At 27.7% G+C, this 23,638-nt stretch overlaps 1 protein-coding gene across 1 annotated transcript in view; it reads left to right on the top strand.

Annotated features, from left to right (window-relative positions):
* Positions 1 to 23,638, top strand: part of LOC142321587 (multiple PDZ domain protein-like) — a 1,133,813-nt gene that overhangs the window by 1,026,485 nt on the left and 83,690 nt on the right. Inside the window, exons 31-33 of the mRNA XM_075359801.1 lie at positions 4,246 to 4,315; positions 9,342 to 9,398; positions 21,703 to 21,747. Coding sequence (XP_075215916.1) covers positions 4,246 to 4,315; positions 9,342 to 9,398; positions 21,703 to 21,747 — 172 coding nt within the window. The remainder of the gene's footprint in view (positions 1 to 4,245; positions 4,316 to 9,341; positions 9,399 to 21,702; positions 21,748 to 23,638) is intronic.

Below are 23,638 nucleotides of genomic sequence, written 5' to 3'. Positions count from 1 at the left end.
TTCAAAAACAATTAGATGTAGTATGTTGAAATATTTGATTTAGGACTGTTGTAACGTCTAGTTGTGCAACTCCCCTTTTGATTGCAACTGACTGTACCAAAAGTGTCCAAAAAAACCCAAAATAAAAAAAAATTGGATTTTGGACTTTTTCTTAACTGTAGTAATATACCGTCATTGAGAGCTTTTCAATGATATGTGGTACTTATTTTCATTGGTTCCAAAGTCAAATGAAATTAGTCAATTGAAATTATAATTAATGAAATATTTGGATCTTATAAAGAGAAGGCACATCGGTTCGAATCAGACTTCATCTCCCTTTTTTTAACTTTTTTTCTTTAATTTAAATATATTGATTTATTAATAATTATTAATCTCTGATTGTAAAATAAATCTTACAATAAATAATAATATTCAATAATAACGATAAAAAAAAATATGACAAAATATCAGAAGTTATTAATAAAATAAAATTTTATGTACTTTTCATTTTTTTTAAATGTGTATGTATAATTTAATAGGCATTCAAGTAAGTCATGTAATGTCCGCATCAGATTTGGTGAAACATCTGATTTTTTGTTTTCATTTTGTTGGTAGTAATTGCATCATAGTAATTTAAAAAACACAATATTAGATAGATATAAGACTTAATTGTATAAATATTTGATGTTAATAAAAACTAATATTTCAGCGGTTGTGTAACTGCCCACTTTATTAAAGAATTGGAGGATCGTATCTCATTTTCAAATGAAAAGTTTAAATGAAGTGCAGCAAAGAATGTGTATATGTAATTTAATAGGCGTACAAAGAAGTCACGTGGTGTCCACTCAGATTATTTTTTTAGTTTTTTATATTTAGCAACAGTGTTTTTTATTATGCATTGTATTATTTATGTTGTTAAACATTAACAAAACCATAAAAATTATTAATGATTGATTACATTTTCCAAAAATATTTACAACAAATTAATGTTTAGAAATTACATAATGATAAAAATTATTTATTCCCTGTTCATGTAATTTATAAATCTGGAATAACAGCTCTAGAATTTATAAATAATCAACTTTGTACCTGATGCAGTTAAGTTAACAACTTTATCTCAATAGACATTCAGTGTGCATGTATACATTCAGTATACAAATCAATATGAAAACCTCATCAATTTAAAACCTCTGATGAAATACAAAGAAAAAATTTAGTTTCTACTTAAAAGTGGTACTAGAGCATCATTAAGATTGTATCTGTTTATCTTGTATATTATTCTCCAATTAGTAACTAAGGTATAATTCATATTTACTGTACCATTTCTTTCACAAAAAAAACCTTGTAGATTTTTATGAATTTCATTTTTTTGTTAGTGTCAAATGTCAGTCAGTTCAGGCTTTTTTGTATTTCTTAAAATGAGTACATGCCAGATTTACTGTAGTTTACATAAAAACACTTACAAATATGTGAGATAGAGAGTTACAGTTTAATTTTTTATTTGCAAAAGATCAATGAAAAATTATTGTTCTCAGGTGGATTTACTGTTCTCCGAAACAATGTAGAGTTCATATGAATTTTTAAGCAGGAATAATCTTGTATTATGCACAAGTCTAACAGGAATGAGTGAAATAGTCAGTTTTCCTTTTTACTATTTTAAAATACAGACAGACCTTATTAATGTTTTTAATAAGTATTAATACTTTATTTATATCCCACTAAGTAAAATGAACTGGTAATAGATTGCCATTAGTTTTTAAAATTTTTCCACTAGATGATCTTTTCCATTTTTAAGTTTGCTGAATAAACTGCGAATATCTAACAGCTTTATTAATCTTCACCCAGATACAGTTGATTCTTATTAATTATGTAATTTCATTTCATACAGTAAATATATATCTTTTATCACATGTAAGTTAATTTCAAGTATTACAATTTTATCTGCTTTTTATATTATTATTTTTTATTGTATTCCTATAAAATTTGTTTCAGTGTAGCATTCACCATTAAGCCACTTGAATTTACCATTCACATGTGCATATTACAGCTTTCACTTATGATTTTTTTGGTTTGAGTCAAGTTTGTAAACTACCTGGACTAGAAGAAGACTTTCAAAGATTGATCATCTTCTTTCACAATTCTCTTTTGTTATTCTTCATTATTTTTTCCTTGGTTAAATAAAATGGGAACTGAATCAGTTGCCACCTTAGTTTTATAACTGAATCAGTTGCCACCTTAGTTTTATGTTTTATTTAACAACTAAAACAGCAGATACTTTTTGTGTATCAATAACATGGTCTATCACATTTAGGATAGTCTGGGGATTATTCTGTCCAGTGGTTGTGAAAAAATCTAAACTAGTGCATCAGGTGGCTGTTGGAAAAATATTGTTTTCTCTTGCTCCCAAATTCTTAACTTTTATTTTCTAATGATTTTATTGAATTTATTGTTCCCTTAATCTTATCTGAAGACCCCAATGGCAGGAAAGCTCCTGCCATGTGATGATTCCAATTGCCACGCACCCTCTCCGTATCTAGCCCTGATGGGCTTTACTGGAGGTCATCTTCTAAACCCACAGACTGATTTATGTCTCTCAGTCATCATCTTGGTCTCTCTCAGAATGCCACTGATGCAAATGCCACGAATGACATTTCCATCTGTGTAAACCCTATAAACTAACATAACAAATAATCAAAACTACTCATACAAAATAGACTGAGTAGAACAAATTATAAGTTTTGAATTAAATACCCTACAACAAAAGAAAATTAAATGAACAACCCTGCAAATTAACAAAACAAAAACAATTAACACCAAACAAAACTTCAAAAACACCTATCATGACAACTAAAACGTCCAAGCGATCCTAGCTACCTGTGTTACACGAACATCCATTCCTATACGCCCTCCCCAACTTGCTGAATAACCAAATATTCATAAAACTCTCTACTATAACCCATTCAGCCCAGCTTTTCCAATTGACAGTCAAATCCAATATCTCCAAGCTGCCTCATAACCTGTAAAATCATCTGTCCTCGTATCAGACATACAAAACATGAAAAGCATCATCCATTATATCTCAACAGCAATTATTCTATATTTACATTTATATAAATTAAGTAGTGTGTGTGCATATGATAAAAACCAATAATCATGGAGTTGATCCATGCACATGTTGATTAACAATATAGGCTCTGTTATTACAATTTATTTAGCTTCAGACACCTGATCAGTAGACTAAAATGCAAACAAAATGGAAAATGAAACATTAAGACTTACAAAATAAAAAAAAATAAATTACAGCATGTATTTTACAGAATGATTGATAGATACTTCAGAATATACTATATTTCACTTAGATACCATAAAGTTTATTAAATTACAATATAATAAAATGGAAAGTATTTTTATTTATGAATAAATGAAATGAAAGTCATTTATGAATAAAGGAAATTAAAGGTATGAATAAAGGTCGCTAAATACCTAGTTTTAACTTTATAATAGTTAATGTGACTATTCTTCATCTTTTTCTTTAACACTGGTGAATTTTTTCTGTCCAGTTTGAACATAATTTTTGGAAAGTGATTGCAAATGTTTTAAAAACTGATATACAAAATTTCAGGAAAATTTTATAAATGAGTTTATATATATATATATATATATATATATATATATATATTCCGTCGCAGCTTTGCTTGCTCTACATGGTTACTTTTGCATTTTCCATCGCAGTCAATTTTTTTTTATTTTATGTTTTTTAGTCAGGTAATTGGTGCAAGGTGCAGCAAGTCACATCACACATGCAGTGTAGTGGCAGTGCCTGTATTGGTTGAGCCACTGCACTGGGTACCGGCACGCCCTTAAAAAATCAAAAAAATTCAAAAACGATTTTTAAATATTTATCTGAATAGTATTTGCAAGCTCCAATCTAGTGAATATCTCGTTTAGTATAATAGGAAATGGAAAAAATTTGCAAGCATTGTTCAAGTTTTTTTTTACCTTTCTTCACCCCCATTCAAGGTTGAATTTAGAAAAATCTAGAAATGGATTTTTAAATATTTACATTAAAATTAAACACACCAAACTCAAGTATACTTCCCAAAAGTATATATATACAAAATTAATTTTCCCAAAAGTTTAAATTATAAATCATTCAATTTGTATTTACAAGATAGTATATTAATGTTAAAATAAACAAGAAATAACTAATGTCCAATTGTTATTATAATTTGAATAATCTTAAACAATGTTGATTTTTTTTTACAGACGTGAAGCTGGCTTAGAGGATCTCGCAGTGAAGCCTATTACACAGTTTCCTGTATCTTTGGATGATGAGGTAATGGGAAAAATTTTACATGCTATCTTTTAGAGAAAATCTTTAAAAAGTCTGTTTATTTATTTTATTTTTATAATCTGTTTAGAAATTTCTGTCGTTACAAAATTACTAATCGATAATTACTAAAATTTCATAAGACTAAATTTTGAGGTTTTACTGCATCATGTTTCTGTTCTTTGTATTGATGTTTTGTTGAATATAAGAATTGAGGTATAACAAATTGTACAATAATTTTTTCCGCATGGATCTGTATTGCTTAAAATCTCTTGAGGAATGACATCCTACAATTATCATACTGTAAATGAAAACTTCTCATGTGTATTACTTTTCTACAACATAAAATCCTAGATTTTTTACGTAAACTTGTTATTTTTATACAATAAAAAGACAAGTTATACATTTTTTCCCTATAAAACTTATACTAAATATTTTTACCCGTAACTTTTTTCTATCTCAGAGAACATAATTTATAAATTGACACTTATAAACTGTTAATTACATACAAGATTATATAATAATCAAGTTTTAGACAATAATTATTACCAAATTTCAATTAATCTTTGTTGTGGTCAATTAATATTTTATCATTTTATCCCATAATTTGCATACTATGGCACACAGTAGATTTTATTCGTTTTATTTCATTTTTATGTTATATTTTTACTTATTTCAAGATTGTATTGTTACCTTAGTAACAGGATTGTATTGTACCTTACCTTAGGTAGGTTATGTAAAGTTTTTTGCACCCCCTATTTTTAAAAGTGTTAGCTCCGGTTCAATAATTAACATACTCTTCAAAGAGAATATTCTAAATTACCTTCTTTACTTTTTTCTCATAACTCACCGGCTTCTATAATACTTACAAATATATACGTATGGTTTACTTGAACATTCTACCCTAGTTATGAAAAGATCTAATATTTTTTTTGTCTTCAGTGATTTGACTGGTTTGATGCAGCTCTCCAAGATTCCCTATCTAGTGCTAGTCGTTTCATTTCAGTATACCCTCTACATCCTACATCCCTAACAATTTGTTTTACATATTCCAAACATGGCCTGCCTACACAATTTTTTCCTTCTACCTGTCCTTCCAATATTAAAGCGACTATTCCAGGATGCCTTAGTATGTGGCCTATAAGTCTGTCTCTTCTTTTAACTATATTTTTCCAAATGCTTCTTTCTTCATCTATTTGCCGCAATACCTGTTCATTTGTCACTTTATCCACCCATCTGATTTTTAACATTCTCCTATAGCACCACATTTCAAAAGCTTCTAATCTTTTCTTCTTAGATACTCCGATTGTCCAAGTTTCACTTCCATATAAAGCGACACTCCAAACATACACTTTCAAAAATCTTTTCCTGACATTTAAATTAATTTTTGATGTAAACAAATTATATTTCTTACTGAAGGCTCGTTTAGCTTGTGCTATTCGGCATTTTATATCGCTCCTGCTTCATCCATCTTTAGTAATTCTACTTCCCAAATAACAAAATTCTTCTACCTCCATAATCTTTTCTCCTCCTATTTTCACATTCAGTGGTCCATCTTTGTTATTTCTACTACATTTCATTACTTTTGTTTTGTTCTTGTTTATTTTCATGCGATAGTTCTAGCGTAGGACTTCATCTATGCCGTTCATCTAAATCCTTTTTACTCTCGGCTAGAATTACTATATCATCAGCAAATCGTAGCATCTTAATCTTTTCACCTTGTACTGTTACTCTGAATCTAAATTGTTCTTTAACATCATTAACTGCTAGTTCCATGTAAAGATTAAAAAGTAACGGAGATAGGGAACATCCTCATCGGACTCCCTTTCTTATTACGGCTTCTTTCTTATGTTCTTCAATTGTTACTGTTGCTGTTTGGTTCCTGTACATGTTAGCAATTGTTCTTCTATCTCTGTATTTGAACCCTAATTTTTTTAAAATGCTGAACATTTTATTCCAGTCTACGTTATCGAATGCCTTTTCTAGGTCTATAAACGCCAAGTATGTTGGTTTGTTTTTCTTTAATCTTCCTTCTACTATTAATCGGAGGCCTATATATAATCTGAGATCTAATATATGATGAAATAAATGGTACTTTGTGTTGGGTAAAATTTTGGCAATATCATGTAATTTGTAACTTTTTTAAAGCCAGTTCCACTCCCACATTATAAAATATACTTTTCAATATCATAGAAATTTTAAATTTATCAAATATATTACTCTTTGACAATACATGTACCACTGGTAAAAACAGAAATTTTTTTCTGATGTAAATTCAAAGAGGATTTTCCTTTCAAAAAATTTTTAAAATAAGTTTATCAATTGATTGGTTTGGCACTTTTCAAAGTCTTTAAATTCATCTCTTATTTTAAAAAAAAGTAGCAACTACAATAGAGGATACCTTGTTAGAAGGGTGTCTATTTCTAATTTTTATAATTGTGAACTTAAATAAATAGATAAATTAAATTTTCTGAATGTTATATCTTTTATTTAATTATGCAGACTTTTTTTAAATTTTACTGATATTCATTTCTTCACTTTTTTCTGTTTTTTCGCTAGTCTTAAAGTGATAAAAATTTAAGAAATCTGAAGCGGTTATTATTCTAAAAAAAGTAATACTTCACAAAGCACTCAAAATATAGGGATAGAAAATTATACACATTTTTTTACAAATATTTTAAAAAAAAGGCCAATCTGCTGTATACAAGTGCATGAACAATATTGCAATCAGATTTTGTCCAGCTAGATTGTTAACTAATCTGATATATCCCAAGTCAGTTCAGTTCCTCTTTGTGTTGATTATCCTCTTCCTTTGCTCAGTGATTTATGTCTGCGTGTATTTATACACTATACTATGATACCTTCTAGTAGCTGGCAGGGCAGCTGACCTTTTCATTATGATGGTGATTTTGTCTCTATGGTTGTCCAGAGAATTTAAATATTTGGGGTTAAGAAGAAAATAAGTAATGTTTAAAACATTATACTTAAAAATCTTACTACTATCTAAATTTTAACACTACAATGTAGGTGTATTATATTTATCTATCTATCTATATATATATATATATATATGTATATATAAAAGTTACTTAATAACCTGAAATGCTGCTGAACCTAGCTTTTGTTGAACTATAAGGTCATGTGAAATTTATGTAGTAATATATTTTAAGAAAAATGCACATATATAATAAATTATAGAAATAAAATTTAACTAATAACTTCTTTACAGACAGATATTTAGTTATAATTCATGTTGTAACTGAACTTATAGCAATAAAATGATAAAGAAAAAGAGTGTGTCTTATTCTGAAGGAATGTTATAAAAACATTTAGATCACTGGAGAGTAAAGAGAAGATCAGAGGGAAAAACTTTTGAATTTCAATCATTATTGTATCATAAACTTTGTAGTTAATAATGCATTATTGTGTTGATTCGTATTTTATTATTTTGTAGTTTTATTATCACATGATACATTTATTTTTTCTTATTACAATGTATATATTATTTAACATGTTTTTATTTTGTTTGATACATCTGTTTTTATATTACTTTGTATCAGTTTAATAAAAGTCATATAAATTTCTCTTGTGATCTCATAGATACATTTAAGTTAAGTCTGACTATAGGCAGGTAGGTTGTTTAAATTAATTAACAAAAAATGACCAAGGATAAAAATGATCTCTACTAAATTATATCATCTCATCTATTGAAAAAGTAGGAAATATATTTATTCAAAAAAAGAGAAGAAAGATATCATTAAATTCTGTCTCCCTTTTTATTTTTTTTCTAATATCAAATTTTTTACCAATTACAAGCTATTTTTTAAAGAATTTTTTTGGAGGGGAGAAGGGTAGGAAGGCATTAGAAGGTTCTACTTTATATGTACTGAATAACCAACATACAGGAGACAGTCTCTAAATTTGTTCAGACAGTCCCTTACCAGATAAATTAAGAATGCATTCTTCAGGTTCTAACATTCTCGAACCTCTAACATTCTAACATTCTTCGAATGAATGTTAGAGGCATGGTCTAATGTAAGTGTACAGAACACTTAGATTAGACTATGCCTACCCATACAGGCTAAAATTGGGATGGATATTAAATATGGCTATCTACCTACCGATCAGGATAATTAAAATAGTTAACTGTCTTGTACAGAACTAATATATTTATTTAATATTCTTCAAATTATCATTATTGTTTGTATTAATGGGTAATATTTTTGATATTACTTCAATTAAATGACGGAATTGTGTAAGATTTTGTTACGGATTCCTGTAATATAATATTTTTTTGAAATACTCAAATGTTTTTAGTTTATTTCAAACGTTGACAAATTTCAAACAGATTTTTTTTTTAATTAAAAATAGTGGCATTCATTGTTTGCCATTTTCCCCAAAGTTGCTGAAAGTAAGACAAGTCATTGGAATATTGTATCATCTGATGATAATGTGGTGGCCTTGCACTGATACTCTTCATTGTATGTTCTTTAAAAAATCTTAAACAAATAATATAAATATTTTTTATATATACTAATTTTTAAAATGTGAAAAATTAAAACATTTTAAATAAAAGTTACTAAGTAGCTACAGAGTCGTAAACCAACTACTCCAAATTTTCAAAAAAATTTTAATAAAAATTATTTCAAATGTGTTATTAGCTTAAAATCTGCTGCTTTGTAAATGTTTCTTTAAAATATGTCTTCAGTAAGGAGTAAAAAACCTTTTTTCTAAGATAGAAGTACTACCTTTAACAAAATTTTGAGATAAGGTGATTCCATCTTTAAACAAAATATTCAAAAATCAAATAATTACATAAAAATTGTTTTTATTTTCTTGATGTTTTAAGCATTATTATTTTTTGGCATTAGTTACACAGATGATATAATTTATTTGCAATATATGTATGTATTAGTTACTATTGTTTAATTGTTACTTTGAAGATATTAATTTGTTTTACACTTAATAATTAATTTGTATTAATTTAATTAGTTCAAATCAATTTTTACAAGTAAAGTGATTTTTTTTACAGACCCCTGAGCAAAAATACAGTAACTTCAAGGGACTACGCACTGTTGCTATTAAAAAGGTAGTGTTATTATTTTATATCTTTCACATTCTTTGGACTTTATAAAATTGGGTTTATTACTATATTTTTTATATTTAATTTTTTTTTTTACTGTAATTTATTATTTATTTTTCTTTTGTTTTCATGTATGTTACATTTAACTTATTTTAATAAGACAGTTGTATTTTTCAGTATTTTAAATTTTTATATCTTATTTTAAAATGTTACCATATTTAAGGTTCTTCATTGATTTTCTTTTTTCAGATATTTTTATTGATTTGATATTTCCTTTAAAAACAAAGCAACAGTAACTTGTTACCTAAAAATGTAACAGTATTTGTTTAAATTAATTGCTTAAGTTATTTTCTTTTTTTAATATTCAGCCCTTTCATGTTTTAAGCTCTTTAAATGTGCTTTAAAACTAAAACAAATAATACTTCAGATGAATTAGAAAATTAAATCTTTTAAAAATTTATTTTTTAGAGTTTTTATATATAAAATTTGTGTCATTAACACTATAAGATTAGTGGTTTTTTAGAATCTCCCTAAATTAATAGGAGATTTAAAAAATAAAAAACAGCAAAATTAATGATAAATCATTGTTCTAATAACATACATTTTTTGTGTGTTTTTGAAAAAGGTTATAAATCTATTTTATAGAACCATTTCAGTTTAAAATTATTTGTAATTTTCCTTATTTGAAGTTACTTTCATTATCAGTTTCTACCTGATTAATTTCATTTTCATCAAACCTCTTTTAATTTTTTTGTAATTCGTAGATGCAGCATCATTTGAAATTTGTTAGATGTGCCTTATGATCTACATGGTATGAGTGGTAGTATCTTGGCTGGAGGTCCCAGTCAGGCGTGGCATTTTCACATGCTACAAAAAAAAATGTTCCTTATGAGCTCTAATACATTTAGATTGCAATACTTTTTGTTAAGCTCATCCTAGGATTCCTTATATCTCGTAAACAACCTCTGCCACATAACTTTACAAGTGTCAATGAAATCTTAACTTCAGTTTCTAAGAGAGTACTTTTCTCCCTTCTTGATAACATATATTTACAGCCAAGAGGAATTAACAAATAAATAAAAATATTATCACTCTAAATAGTAAATATTTTGTACTATATTTAAATAAAATTCATGACTTTGCATACCACTAAATATCCATATTAAACTATAAGTGTTAATATTTTATTTTATTTTCTAGAATCTTGTAAAAATAAATTAACAAATTTATGATAATAAATTATTGATCAATTTTAAAATAACAGTTCATTTTTCCTACTATTAAACTAATTTCATTACATTTATGTTTCCATTTTTTATGTTTTTAATATTTTTTTCATTATTGTTGATGTTTTTAATTAAAGTTGATATATATATATGATTTATTTTTAAGGATATTTTCTAGCTACATTTTAAGTTTTTTTACATTATCAATAATTGATTAATTTTTATACTGTGTGATGTTAATTTACTTTGCTGTTGTTGTTTGAAATAGTGAATAGAACATCAGAGCACAATTCTATTACCTTATATTATTTGTTAATACCGTAATTACCTAACCTCACATAACCTGACCTGTCAGTGTTACCTAACCCTACCTTATCTTTTTTCTATAGATCCTTTACCTAACAAAATTGGATTGATTATGTATTTAAAGGCTGTGTGGAATATGATGTAGTTAATTTTTAGGAAATGTATTTTGTTCATTTAAGGTTTATGTGATGAATTTCTAGTGATGTTATTAAAAGTATTATTAAAAACAATAAAATTCTCTCATTTTAAAAATTATTTTTTTTTATTATGTATTTATTAATTAAGTCACAATAACTATGATAATGTAGTTATTCCATTAAGAGGAGAAGTATGATTCAACATCTTAGTCTCAACATTTCATGTTTGAGTATATGAAATGTATCTCTTACTGTAACTTTTGAGAGGATGGAGAGATTGCAATAAAACATTGCAGAATAGTTCCTTAAACTTTTGTTTTCCCCCCTTCCTTTCCTGGGCCAGACCAACAATTAAGTATAACTTGGCCCAGGAGCGTCCTTCAAACTCTAACGAGCCTTCTCATCCACTGACTGAACATCCAGCTTGACAGGTCGGCTCGCCGGTTGGATCTTTTCTTTCTTGTTTTATGCCCACTCTAATGGGGTACTCCGAACAGAATTCCCCCACTGGTATCGGGTCTTTTCATTATCCCAGCCTAATACTCCCCAGAGGTCTCTAGTTGATCATCAGTACCAACACATCTCAGCTTGCCAATCCTCATGACTGGGGCTATCCACCCTTCCCTAGGCTGCTAACCCCACAAGTTAGCACTCCCCCAAAAGTCCCCAGTTTATTCTTGGAACTGACACACCTCAGCATGTTGGCCCTCACAACTAGGGCTGTCCGCCCATCCCTAGCCTAATAACCCCTCCATCATCCTTTCTCGTTCTTACTCTGTAGGATTGTCCTCACCATACAGTCCACAGCTCTCCAATTTGCTGGTGAAAGCAGCATGTGCTCTACAAGGCTTAGGTTAATAATTCCCACCCTGGCTTGCAATTCATGCCATTTCACACAATAAAAAATGGTGTGCTCAACAGAATCATCCTCCTGACAAAACATGCATGTAGGTAAATCTCTTCTGCCAATTCTACACAAGTACTCAAAATTGCCATGCCCCGACATGACCTGTGTCAAATAATTGTTGTGCTAGCCATGGTCCCTGCCAAGCCATCTGACCAGATCGGGAATTACTCTCATAGTTCAACTCGCTCTTTCGGTGGTCCACCATCTATCACACCATTGACGAATAACCATCGCTCTGGCTTCAGACCTCAAACCCACAAACCAGTCAGTCCTTTCCTGAATGAGCAGATCCACCGGGGGAACTCCAGAGAGAGCACATGCCACCTCATATGACAGCGTCGTATAGGCTGTCACCACTGTAATATTTTTACCAATATCTTCCTTAATCTTTATTTTAGATTAAATCATTATACAAAGAGGAAATATGATATAATATAATATATAAGAGTAAATTCCTTACAAAAATATTCTTTAGCAGTTTGGTCTTCATAAAAAAATGGTTAAAATTTATAGACAAGAAATATTGCTGCAATACTTATGCTAGTGTAACTCACCAGTATTCATTCTGTGGAGTAAATGTAAGATGAACAAATGACGGAATCATCTATTCAAGTTTGAAGGCTAATTGTTATATATGATCTAATACTTCAAAATTGTATATCCGATTACATACCCAGTAATAAATAAATAAATTATCTATAATTGATTTTTTTTTTTTTTTTTTTTTTACTGATTATTTTAAATGAATGACTGTAATATTGTAAAAGATAATAGATAATTTGTTGAATATAATATTAAGAAATTTTTAATTGAATTAGATTTTCATATTTTGTTTGATACAAGTGGCCTATATGTAATCTTAAAATATCTTTAAAGAATAAATAATAATTTTTCTTTATGATCTTTTATCTTTAACTGATAAGAAATCGCATGAGTTTTAAATTTTAAAACAAGCAAATTTTTCATCAGCGCTTTGTTGGAGTTGTACTTGTATTTCCATATGATTTTATTACTTTTCACCTTATTTATTTACATAAATGTTAAAAAATTGTTATCTTTCAATAGGACTATCTTAATATCTTTAGGTATTATTTTAATAAACCACTGAATAGTCATTATATATAAAAGAATTAGGAAATGTTTATATAAGTTTATTAATCATATATCTATGTGAAAGATATCCATAATATCAGAAATACGTATCCATATGTGTAAATTCATATTATAAGAAAAGTAGATGGTCAGCCTTGAAAAAATTTACCTACATTAGTAACTATACTTACTAAATAGTGTGTGTGTTATTTACCTGTAAGATTCTATGTAAATATAGATAGTATATATATATACTTTTTTTTGTAATTATTTAATGTGCTAACTAAAGTAAGTTTGTTAATTTTGGTAGCAAGTAGCAAATTATTTGACATTGGATAGTTTTTAGTTATTAAAAATTTTAATAGATAACATTTTGGATAATTTTCATAAATAGAGTCTTAAAGCTTTATTTTTAAGTAAGACAAAATTTTTTAACTGAAGAATAAATATAAACTGTAGTTCCAATTATTATTATGAATACTTAATGCTTTTTATGTATATTTAAAGATATTATTGTTTGGGTTTCAACATTTAGTAGTTTTACATATTTTTTATTGATTTCTGAAAACCCAGACTAAAAGGTGAAATTAGTTGATTTAATTAAATTGGGTTTAAAACTTCAAAGGATTTTCATCAAAAGTTTTTCTTGAATTATAAATCTGAATTTGTGGTATTAGAGAGTTTATAATTCAAAATGTATTTTATTCTGAAATCAAAGTAAAACTGTAACATTGCTTAACTTTCCTAGCAAATGACCTGAGATATGACCCCTGACCCCCTCCCTCTCTGAAGCACCATACCTTTCAGACCCTCAACTCCAACTTTACGTATTTGCCCCATGCCCCATATATTGAAGTCAGTATGTCAAATATGAAAATTTTTTGTCTAGCTAATCCAAATTATTGAATCGAATAAATGCCATCATACATCCACATACAAATAGAACATATACATCCTCATGAACAAACAGAAGTAAACCCATTTTTTTCATTTGTCAACTTCTTTATTTTTAACATTCAGAGTTTTTATTAGTGTTATAATGCTGTGTCTAACTTCCTTCCTTTTTAATTGCTTGATTTTGCTACAAACCCATTCAGTCCAACCAGTCCTTAGTCATTTTAAAAGTAAGATAACACATATTTATTTTACACAGTAATAAATGTAACTAAACATGGTTAACCACATCAATATGTTGGATTCACAAAACAGGCCTCATGTCTTGAATGAGTCTTGAATATTTGGAGTCATGTCTTGAATATTTTGGAGTTCTACTCCAAACAGTCAAAGAATCCCCAATGTATGATTGTCATGATGTAATTTAGAATGTCATGATATAATTTAGAGTTCCAATTTGCAGTCTACTGACAAATTGGATGGGAAGGTCCCTCAAACAGGGTGGTGAATGTCACCAAACAGGGAAAGAAGTCACCCGGCAAATGCACATAGTGTATTCATTGTGAATTATACCTTATTGGCTACGGCATTATCCTGTTGAAACCTCGATCTCACGTATTCCAGTTGCAACATCTCAAGTCAAATAGGAAGAAAGTTTCCAAGATATAGTTATAATGTTCACTATGCGTTCACTGTCACAGAAGCACTATCATCAGCCTGAAAGCAGTAGAGCTCAATTCCCTGTGCTGATTTGGCACACCACACAATGGAGGACAGTGTATTTGCCACTTGTAGAATTGGCATAGTTTTGAAGCCACCTGCTATCCAATAGTTTTGTTTGTTTACAGAATTGTTGAGTGAGAATATTGCTTTTTAACTTATGATAAGACACCTCTGTAAGTTATCATAAGTGTAACAAGCTTCAACAACAGACACACAATGCATTGTTTGAAGCAGTTAAGTTTTATGTATGAAAATGGAAATCATGATGTAAATTCATCACATACTTCTGTCAGATGTATTCAAGTGTTGTAATGCCACTACATAGATTGACATGGACTCCTCTCCAAGATTATTCTCATACACTCAGTATATTCAGGTGACCATAGGTGTTTCAACTACTATGGACTTATCTTGTTCAGGTGACCATAGGTGTTTCAACTACTATGGACTTATCTTGTATGAAACCAGTCTCATGCCACTGACCATTGTTTTTCTTGAAGATGCAGTTCCATGTTGTCAATCATCTTCAAATGTACAATGAAACTCTTGCTGCGCAGATAGTATGAATTTGTTTAACTTAAATTATGTGAAGGAATATACGTGCAATTTTACATGTGTATGCATTATATATACACAAGTGTATGTGCAGTGCTGTATGGACCAATGTTACATTGTTCACTGAATCCAAGACCACTTGGATTCAGTGGATTCTAACCACTGATATCAACAACCTCTCCCACAACCAAACTAGTGGTGTTGCCAATTCAAAATGGGTAACTTTGAACACTTCTCCATACAAGTTTTTCTTAATAATGTTGACAACTTCTTATTTTTACCACATTCTTTATTTCTCAGGCCAAATTGTAGTTATTGCTTTTTCTGAGAACCTCTTACATCTAATTCAGCAGTCACAAATGAGTAGTATTCTAGAAAAACTGTCTCTTTATTTCACTTTGTATGTTAAAGTAACTAGTAGTCATCATTAGCAGTAACTCTGCAGCGTTAGAAGGTATTTTTAAAGGAAAATACACAACATCCCTAAGATTTGTGAGGGTAATATGATAACTGCATGTCATGTTTGCATCAAGGATTCAACATTTCAGATTACTCAGTACCTTTAATTGTGCTAAAGTTAAATAAAAAAATACTTATAATGAACGCAAACTTTTGAAAAGGAAAATTAATAACAGTTGGAACCAGAAAGACATTTAATCAACTGCAGATCCAAAGGTCTAACCCCCACCCCCCACCCCTTTGGATCACAACCAGTTTACAAAGAATAAAAATATTTTTTGTCATGTTATATGGAATTTTTGTTTTAAATGATTGTAGTATTTATTTAATCTGGTGATCTTTTTTTAAATTACTCAAAAGTTACATTAGTTCCTTAGTAGTTAATTTAGTCTAGCAAAAGACTGAAGCAGTCTTTTTGATGCCTGGATATTCACCAACTTTTTTTTTTTTTTTTAATAAAATTCTGCCACAGACTTCTCCAATTTTTTTTTTAAATATTTTTATTTCTACAATTTATCACTTAATCTCATTTATTAAGTTGAACATTAAATTTCAAGTTTCTGTTTTTATGGCTTTGTTATCCATGTTTCGTTTCCATGAAGATTTACACTTACTGCGTTATAAAGTTATAAAATATTATGTAGTAATTACAGTTTTAAAAAATAAGTGTACTCCATATTAGAAACTATTAGTCACATATCTACTAATATAAAAATAAAAGTGTAAACTTTATTTTATAACAAGTTATTTTTTTTTAAATTGTTAGCTGAATAAAAAATATAAAATTATAATTTGTTTTGTTTAATTACCTACTAGTCATTTCAATGTAATTAAATACCATTCATTTTATAAAAACATTGATGATTATTTTTTATTGTTCTTTTAAAAAGTAAGTAAATTGCTCAAACATAATAAAATAATGAATTACTTTGATGGTGATTTAATAACAGTGTCTGCTATCTATTACATCATTATTAAATGTAATTTCTAAATGTGACTGGCATTGTAATTTTATGAAATATTTATTTTTATATTTTATGAAATTTGAAGGCCAGTGCTGTCTAATTATAACAGTGGGAGGGGCTGGTAACTAACAACTTATACACTCTCCATATTGATCGCTGTATTATATTTCAAAAATTACCATCCTATCAACGATAATCCTAGTATTTGTTTTAAATATCATTAAAAGTGTATTAATGATATTACATTATATCTTACAAGTGTTATGTTTTTATTTTTTTTATCAAGTTGTAGTTATAAAAAACTTCCCAAATTAACCCCTAAAAAACTGCCCTATTTTGTTAAAAGCAAAAAAGAAATTAAAATTTTAAAATTTAGAAAACATAAACCCAAATATAGTATTGGATTTTGGGTTTATGTTTTCTAAATTTTTATTTCTTTTTGTTTTTGTTATTTTTTGTTTTAATTGTAGAATTATTTACCAACTGATGATGCAGAATTCTGCGAAAGTCAACTGTTGGTATTAGTTTTTTTTTAGATCTTTCTCTTACTGTATGTTTGGTGGTTAAGATTTTGTTGTTTGAGTTTAATTGGCACAAGTGTGTTGATGAATTATTTGAATTATCAGAAACTGTATAACTATAGAAAGCTTGGTTTGTTCAACTTTTAACAAGTGTGAAAGTTTTAGAGTTTGATGACAGAAAAATTGCTTACCAAATACATTCTTGAATACAGTAGGCTATTTTAAAGACTATAATAATTTTATTTTAATAATTTTTAACTAAAATTTAGTACTGCCTTTTAAGTTTTATTCCTGTTTTTTATTTGTTTATTTTGTAGTAATGTAGTATTTTTAAGATATATAGCAACTTACAAATTCATATCATGTTTATTTATTTAGTTATTTTTTTTTTTTAATAAAACAGAAAACTGGATCCTAATTAAGAAGCAAAGTACATTTCTTATTGCCTGTTGATTCTACAACTACTCTAATTTCTCAGGGAATTGTTTCCTAGAAATTTTTAATAAAATCTCAAACACCAAAGTCATATTTAATAAAATGATATGACTGGAACTAGTTTATCAAACAGAAGCGTGTTTATAACACTGGTCACAATTTCATATTATGTTATTGTATTTTATTAATAATAGCTGTATCTGAAAACTTTCTGTGATTGATATATGATAATGTAGTTACCAGCTCGCATTCCTTGGGACAGTTATATGGCAATGATACATTGTTACACAATGCAGCAAGTGTCTTTATCAGTAAAAATAAAATTTTAATTATGCGTAATTAAAACAATACTATTAAATCATAATCACGTTTATCGTTAGAAATTATTAAAAAAGGTCTGTAGCATATGTATAGATAATCTATATTATATATATGTATTAAACATGTGTAACATTTGTTTATTCCATTAAGAGAGCAACCAATTTTTTAATTAAGGATAATAAAGTTCAAAAATAATTTTAAACATGTATTGTGATAAACATCCCATAACATTACTAAGACCTTTCCAAATACTGAATAATATGAAAAAAATTTGGAACAACAAATTAAATATAGTTTATTAATATACTTGTATCACCTTATTATGAACTAAGTTAGCATTAAATTATTTAACATTATATATTTATGATTACTTGAGACAATGAGGATGAAACTAGACTGTCTATCTATATATCTATCTATATAACTATCTATACTGTTTGACTAAAGATAATAGACACATAACCATACTATTGGCAACACTGTCACATTGCTATTGAAACATTTGCAGAATAATTTGTGTTAATTAGCTGGAGTTACCTTTACTGATTTGAAATACTTAAGTTAATAGAGTAATTGTAAAAAATTCTCAATTATAATGACCAAAGTCAGTCTCGTAAAAAGGTTTTTTTCTTGATGGAAGAAAATTTCAGGCTGATTGAATTTCACTTATGAAACATTTTATTATATTTCAAATTTTTGATCAGAATTTAATGTTCATTGTGTAGATTGTATCAAGTAAGGGAAAGGCTAAACTCTATGGTAAAATGGATGAAGTTCCAACAACATTCAGCTGGTAAAACAACGAAAATATAAAATTTTAATTAGAATAAATTAGTGTTTTAAAGCTGAAATGTATAAAAAGGAAAGTTATTCAAACATGAAAAGAGATATTGCCAACATTAAAGCGAACTGAAGTTTATTGATATAATAATCAGAAAGTATTTTTTCATAATACATTGCCATTTTACTAGTTATTAACTATTTAAGGTATACCCTTCTTCTAATCAATTATTAAAATAAATATGCAAGCATACTTATTAAGTTAAGATTAAGATTTGTTTTATATGAAGTTTTTTTTTTATAAAATTTTATATAAAGTTTTATGGAGTTGCTTAAAATTAATGAAATTTTAATACATATCTTTTGTTATTAAAAATTTTATTATTGACCTATTTGTTTTCCATTTAGTTAGGTTACAACATTTCAACTTTATTTTTTTATCACTTTGTGAGAGCAATTCCTACACATTTTTCCTTTTATTTGGTTCTATTCATTCTATAATTATGCCATCTATTATTAATCTTATAGCCTTATTAGTCAAATTATTAGCTTTACAGATTTTTTTCTTTTATCCCTTATCTTTCATTTTTTCCTTATTTGATAATATCTTGCTGATTTTTTATTGGTGTTTGTCCGTGATGTTTATCATTTTTCTTATTCTTACTCTTTCTACTGACCTCAATTTTTATCTCTTTCTTTAACTTTTCTTTGCATTTTTGTAAAATAATAAAATTCATAAATCTCAAAATGTTCAGAAGCATACTTCTCATCTTTTTCTTTGTGTATCCGAAAATTTTCCAAACTGTAATTCATGACCCAGTGGTAGATCATCATGCAATTTATTGTGGGTTGTCTAAAGCTTTAGAGAAATGAAAATAGTAAAATTATCTACTAATTTTAATTCTTTTATTTTCCAAAATGTAAATGGAATTTTCTGGAATTTTTTCTCTTTTCTTTTTTTACTAACCGATTTGCAATTTATATATGTATTTAAGTCTGTGATATACAAATACATTTTTTTAGATGCCGTTTATACATTTTTGTATAGTTTTTTAGCTAGATAAGATCATTACTATACTTTTTCCAATAAATATTTATTTCTATAAATAGGTTTTTTCTATCAATAATTTTTATATATACATTTATCATTTTTATTGTGTACACTGAGTTTCTTATAAAATTCTTATCTCATTGATTTTTGATAATGAGGACTGGCTTTTTGTTAGTTCATCTTGTTTTCATTCAGTCCATGTGCTAACTAATCTTTACCTAGATTATTGGTGTTATGAAAAATCATATTCATTTGTTATTAGATTAATTTTTACTTCCCCACCTAGCACTATAGCTACAAGTATAACTTTAGAAGTATTGTAATCAGTCCAATTTGGGCATATACATTTTTTGTCAGATCTTTACATTTTGACACCTAAAGAACCCAAAAACTACAAAAACTGGATGGAAATGTTTGCATGTGCGTGTGTGTGTTCAGTGTTTCACACCTTATATCTTCAGAACTACTCGACCAATTTTGACCAAAGTCGGTCAGATTACTTCTATATATGGGTCATTGATGCCATTAAATTTTCAACTTAAAAGGTCAAGGGAGTGAGGCTGTAAAGCAAGCTGACCCGCAGTATCATGAGATTTTACCTAATTAAGATCTTATTTTACTTAGTTATATTTGCTAACAATTAAGAATTAATATCTCCAAATAAAAAACTATTGTAAAATTGCACTCCAACCCCAAAAAATGATCTAAATAAATTAGTGGCTAAGTGGGTGTAGTGCATCATTAGTACCCCCTCTCACCACAAGGAGCGCTAGTGTAGCACCGACATACAGCTGCTGTAGTTGTCTGCTATGTTATAATGTCACAGGTGAGTGGTAGAAATAAATAAATGAATAATATTTAAAGTGTAAAAAAGTATTTAAAGTGGCTGCTAGTATCGCCACATCACATGAATGAAATGCGGTATGTGTGCGTGCTTTAGTTAGAATCATTGAATTAAATAAACAAAAAATATTATATTTAAATAAAATGATAAATATTTTAAATGAAGTTGTGTGTGTAAGTCGTGCATCAGAAAAAAACCGCGTGATTGGAAAGACCTACAACTGTGTTATCAGCTTTTTTGCTTCTGATTTATCAGCTGAGTTGATAGTTATCTTTGAACAGCTGTAGGCAGATTGGATGCATAATATGTAATTAATTTACTTTAATATCTTTCTCATGTATTTTCAGTTTCTTATTAATTCACACTTTTCTAATAAAAAGTTAAAAAATATATAATGTTTTCTTCCTTGTTTTATTACTACTCACAATTTCTATTTAGCCTTTACCACAGTTTCTTAATTTCATTATATGTGATCTCTCTTTCTCTTTCACTTATTTTTCCCCCATTTCTCAGTTATTCTTTTACTGTGACATTAGTTTTGCGATTATCTTATGTTAATAAATGTTAAACAGCATTGCATACAGCATCCTACATCTACATCTTCTATTTGTTTCTTCACATCCTTTGTTCCTTTATCTTTAGCCCTTTCAGCTACACTTTGTACAGTATGTAATTTTTTTCTCACTATTCATTCCATCCCTCTTCTGTTAAAGTCTCATACCAAAACTATGACAACTTATATTTCCTTTTTAATTTATTGCATATTTTTTATTTTTACTTAATTTTATAAATAAAGCATTTAATTTAGACCTGTTGTTTGAATATGTTTTTTCTCTCTGTTATATAAAATTAAATAATTTATTTTGATGTATTAAATATGTTATATTTTAATCGTTAAAATTTTGTGTATGTATTTATTTTTAATTATTATGATACTGATCTTAACTAGAACATAGAATTTACCTTTTTTGATAGTTATAAAGAAAAGTACATCATCATAAACCACACAGCCTTTTTGTGATTGTGAAAAATTGATTGTATGTAGTTACCTACCATCAGAACTGAGTAGCTCAGTATTGTTTCTATTCCCACAGCCTGGCAGCGCAGAGCCCCCAATTGCAAGTTCCCCTACCCAGCAGGTATGGCAGGACACTCACAAAAAAACACACCTTTCTGTTGCTTTATGACTTGCATGAGTTTTTGTTTTTATGTTAGCACTTGTGTAATGCATTTTTTTTAAATTTTAATACATATATAATTTTAATTAATTATTGTCATTTTTTTAAGCAGATTATTTTATAAATTATTAATATATCACTTTACTTACATGTTATGAATTTTTTAAGTCTATGCATTTTGAATTTTTTATAAAATCTTTAATACTTTTTTGTCAATGGTTTTTTAATCTTCTTGTAATAATTTTGTATTTTCTTTTGAAAAATTATTTTAGAATTAACATATATACAGGTACTGTATTTATCAGAAATCAGTGTTATGTATGCAATCTATTATTCATTATGATTTATGAACTGTAGGACTTAGGTTAGAAGATTTTTTTTCAGCTAAATATTACTGAAAATCATCTTTATTTTACTTAAAAAATACTCAGTGAATTTTTATCTTTATTGTTGCATTTGAAAATTTGGATACAGTTTGGATTTAATCAAAAAAAATTATTTTATCTCTAATTAGCGTTTTTAAGTGTATTTATTAGTTGCTGGTACCTAGAAGTGATGTATTTTATGTACAAGTATACAAAGCCAGCTTATGATTACATTTATTTGTGGATGATGTTAGCTCTTGGCAAATGAGAAGAATTATATATAATTAAGGCAAACATATTTTAGAGTCCTTCCCAATACTTGATGTAAGTTTTCTACATTTTGTCAAGAAGATTCACTCTTTATCTAGTAATTATTTGTTTTATTTTTCAAAAATACTTGTTATATTTTTACCCAATAGCATAAATAAATAGAAAATAAATTATCAGATGTCTTTATATTAATATCCAGAAGAAATTAAAATTTATGATTATCTAATTTGCTTAATTAAATGATTTTGTTGTATGACAAAATATATTATTAATGATATATTTCTAAAACAAAAAAGAAATTTTTTTTATTGTAATGATTAGTATGAACAATATTATGTTGTTAGATTTTATTTTGATTCTTTATAACTCCTCAAAAATGCATATTTTATGGTTTCTATACTATTTGTTAGGGTATAACATTATGACACAATAATATGTAAAACAAAACAGAAAGTCAGAGTTAAAACAAAAGACTTCTCCAAGTAACAAAGGTTGCTATAAAGAGCAGTGCTTGTATAAAACAATAGCTGCCTGTAGAATATTAAGTACCGTAGTCAGAATGTATTAAAGAGTGCACATAGAAAGAGATTAGTAAATAAATTATGCGTAAATAAATGAAGCTCTACAGAATATTATTTGGAGGAATCAAAGTGACAAATTTGGAACAAATTTGTCATTGTAGAGCATCGGTGAGAGAAGAGTGAGAAAAACTTGTTTCTGTTCACTAAGCAGTTGACAAGGAATAAAGAAGAAGAATCTAAGTTAGTTTACTGAAAACAATTGTATTACAAATGACTAACAATTTTAAAGGATTTTTTATGTAATAGTTTGATTAATTATGTGTATATTTCATTTTGAATATTGTTTTTCAAGGTTGGTTTCTTCATCAATTTAGTCTTTTATTTTTTTATTCACCATTCCTTATAATTAAATTGTTCTAACCACTTTTTTTATTAAATATCTACTTTTTCATCACTTATTTATTTGTATTATTTATCTTTCATCAACTTTGATCATTCAGAAATTGTAGTTCATATATTACACAACTTCATACTTGCAATTACTGTTTAATCTCTACTAGAGAATGTTTTTACTTTATTTCAACCTACTGGCATAAACTGTATTTCATCAGTTTTGAATATTTTAATTATCAATGTTAGTATGTTTTTTTTTGTTCATTTTGCATAAGTGAATAAAAATCTAGTGATTTAAAGTTA

This window comes from Lycorma delicatula, chromosome 3 (assembly GCF_047948215.1).
Source record: "Lycorma delicatula isolate Av1 chromosome 3, ASM4794821v1, whole genome shotgun sequence".
Classification (NCBI taxonomy): domain Eukaryota; kingdom Metazoa; phylum Arthropoda; class Insecta; order Hemiptera; family Fulgoridae; genus Lycorma; species Lycorma delicatula.
Note: the sequence above shows the minus strand (reverse complement) of the source record. Positions and strands in the feature narration are given on the sequence as shown.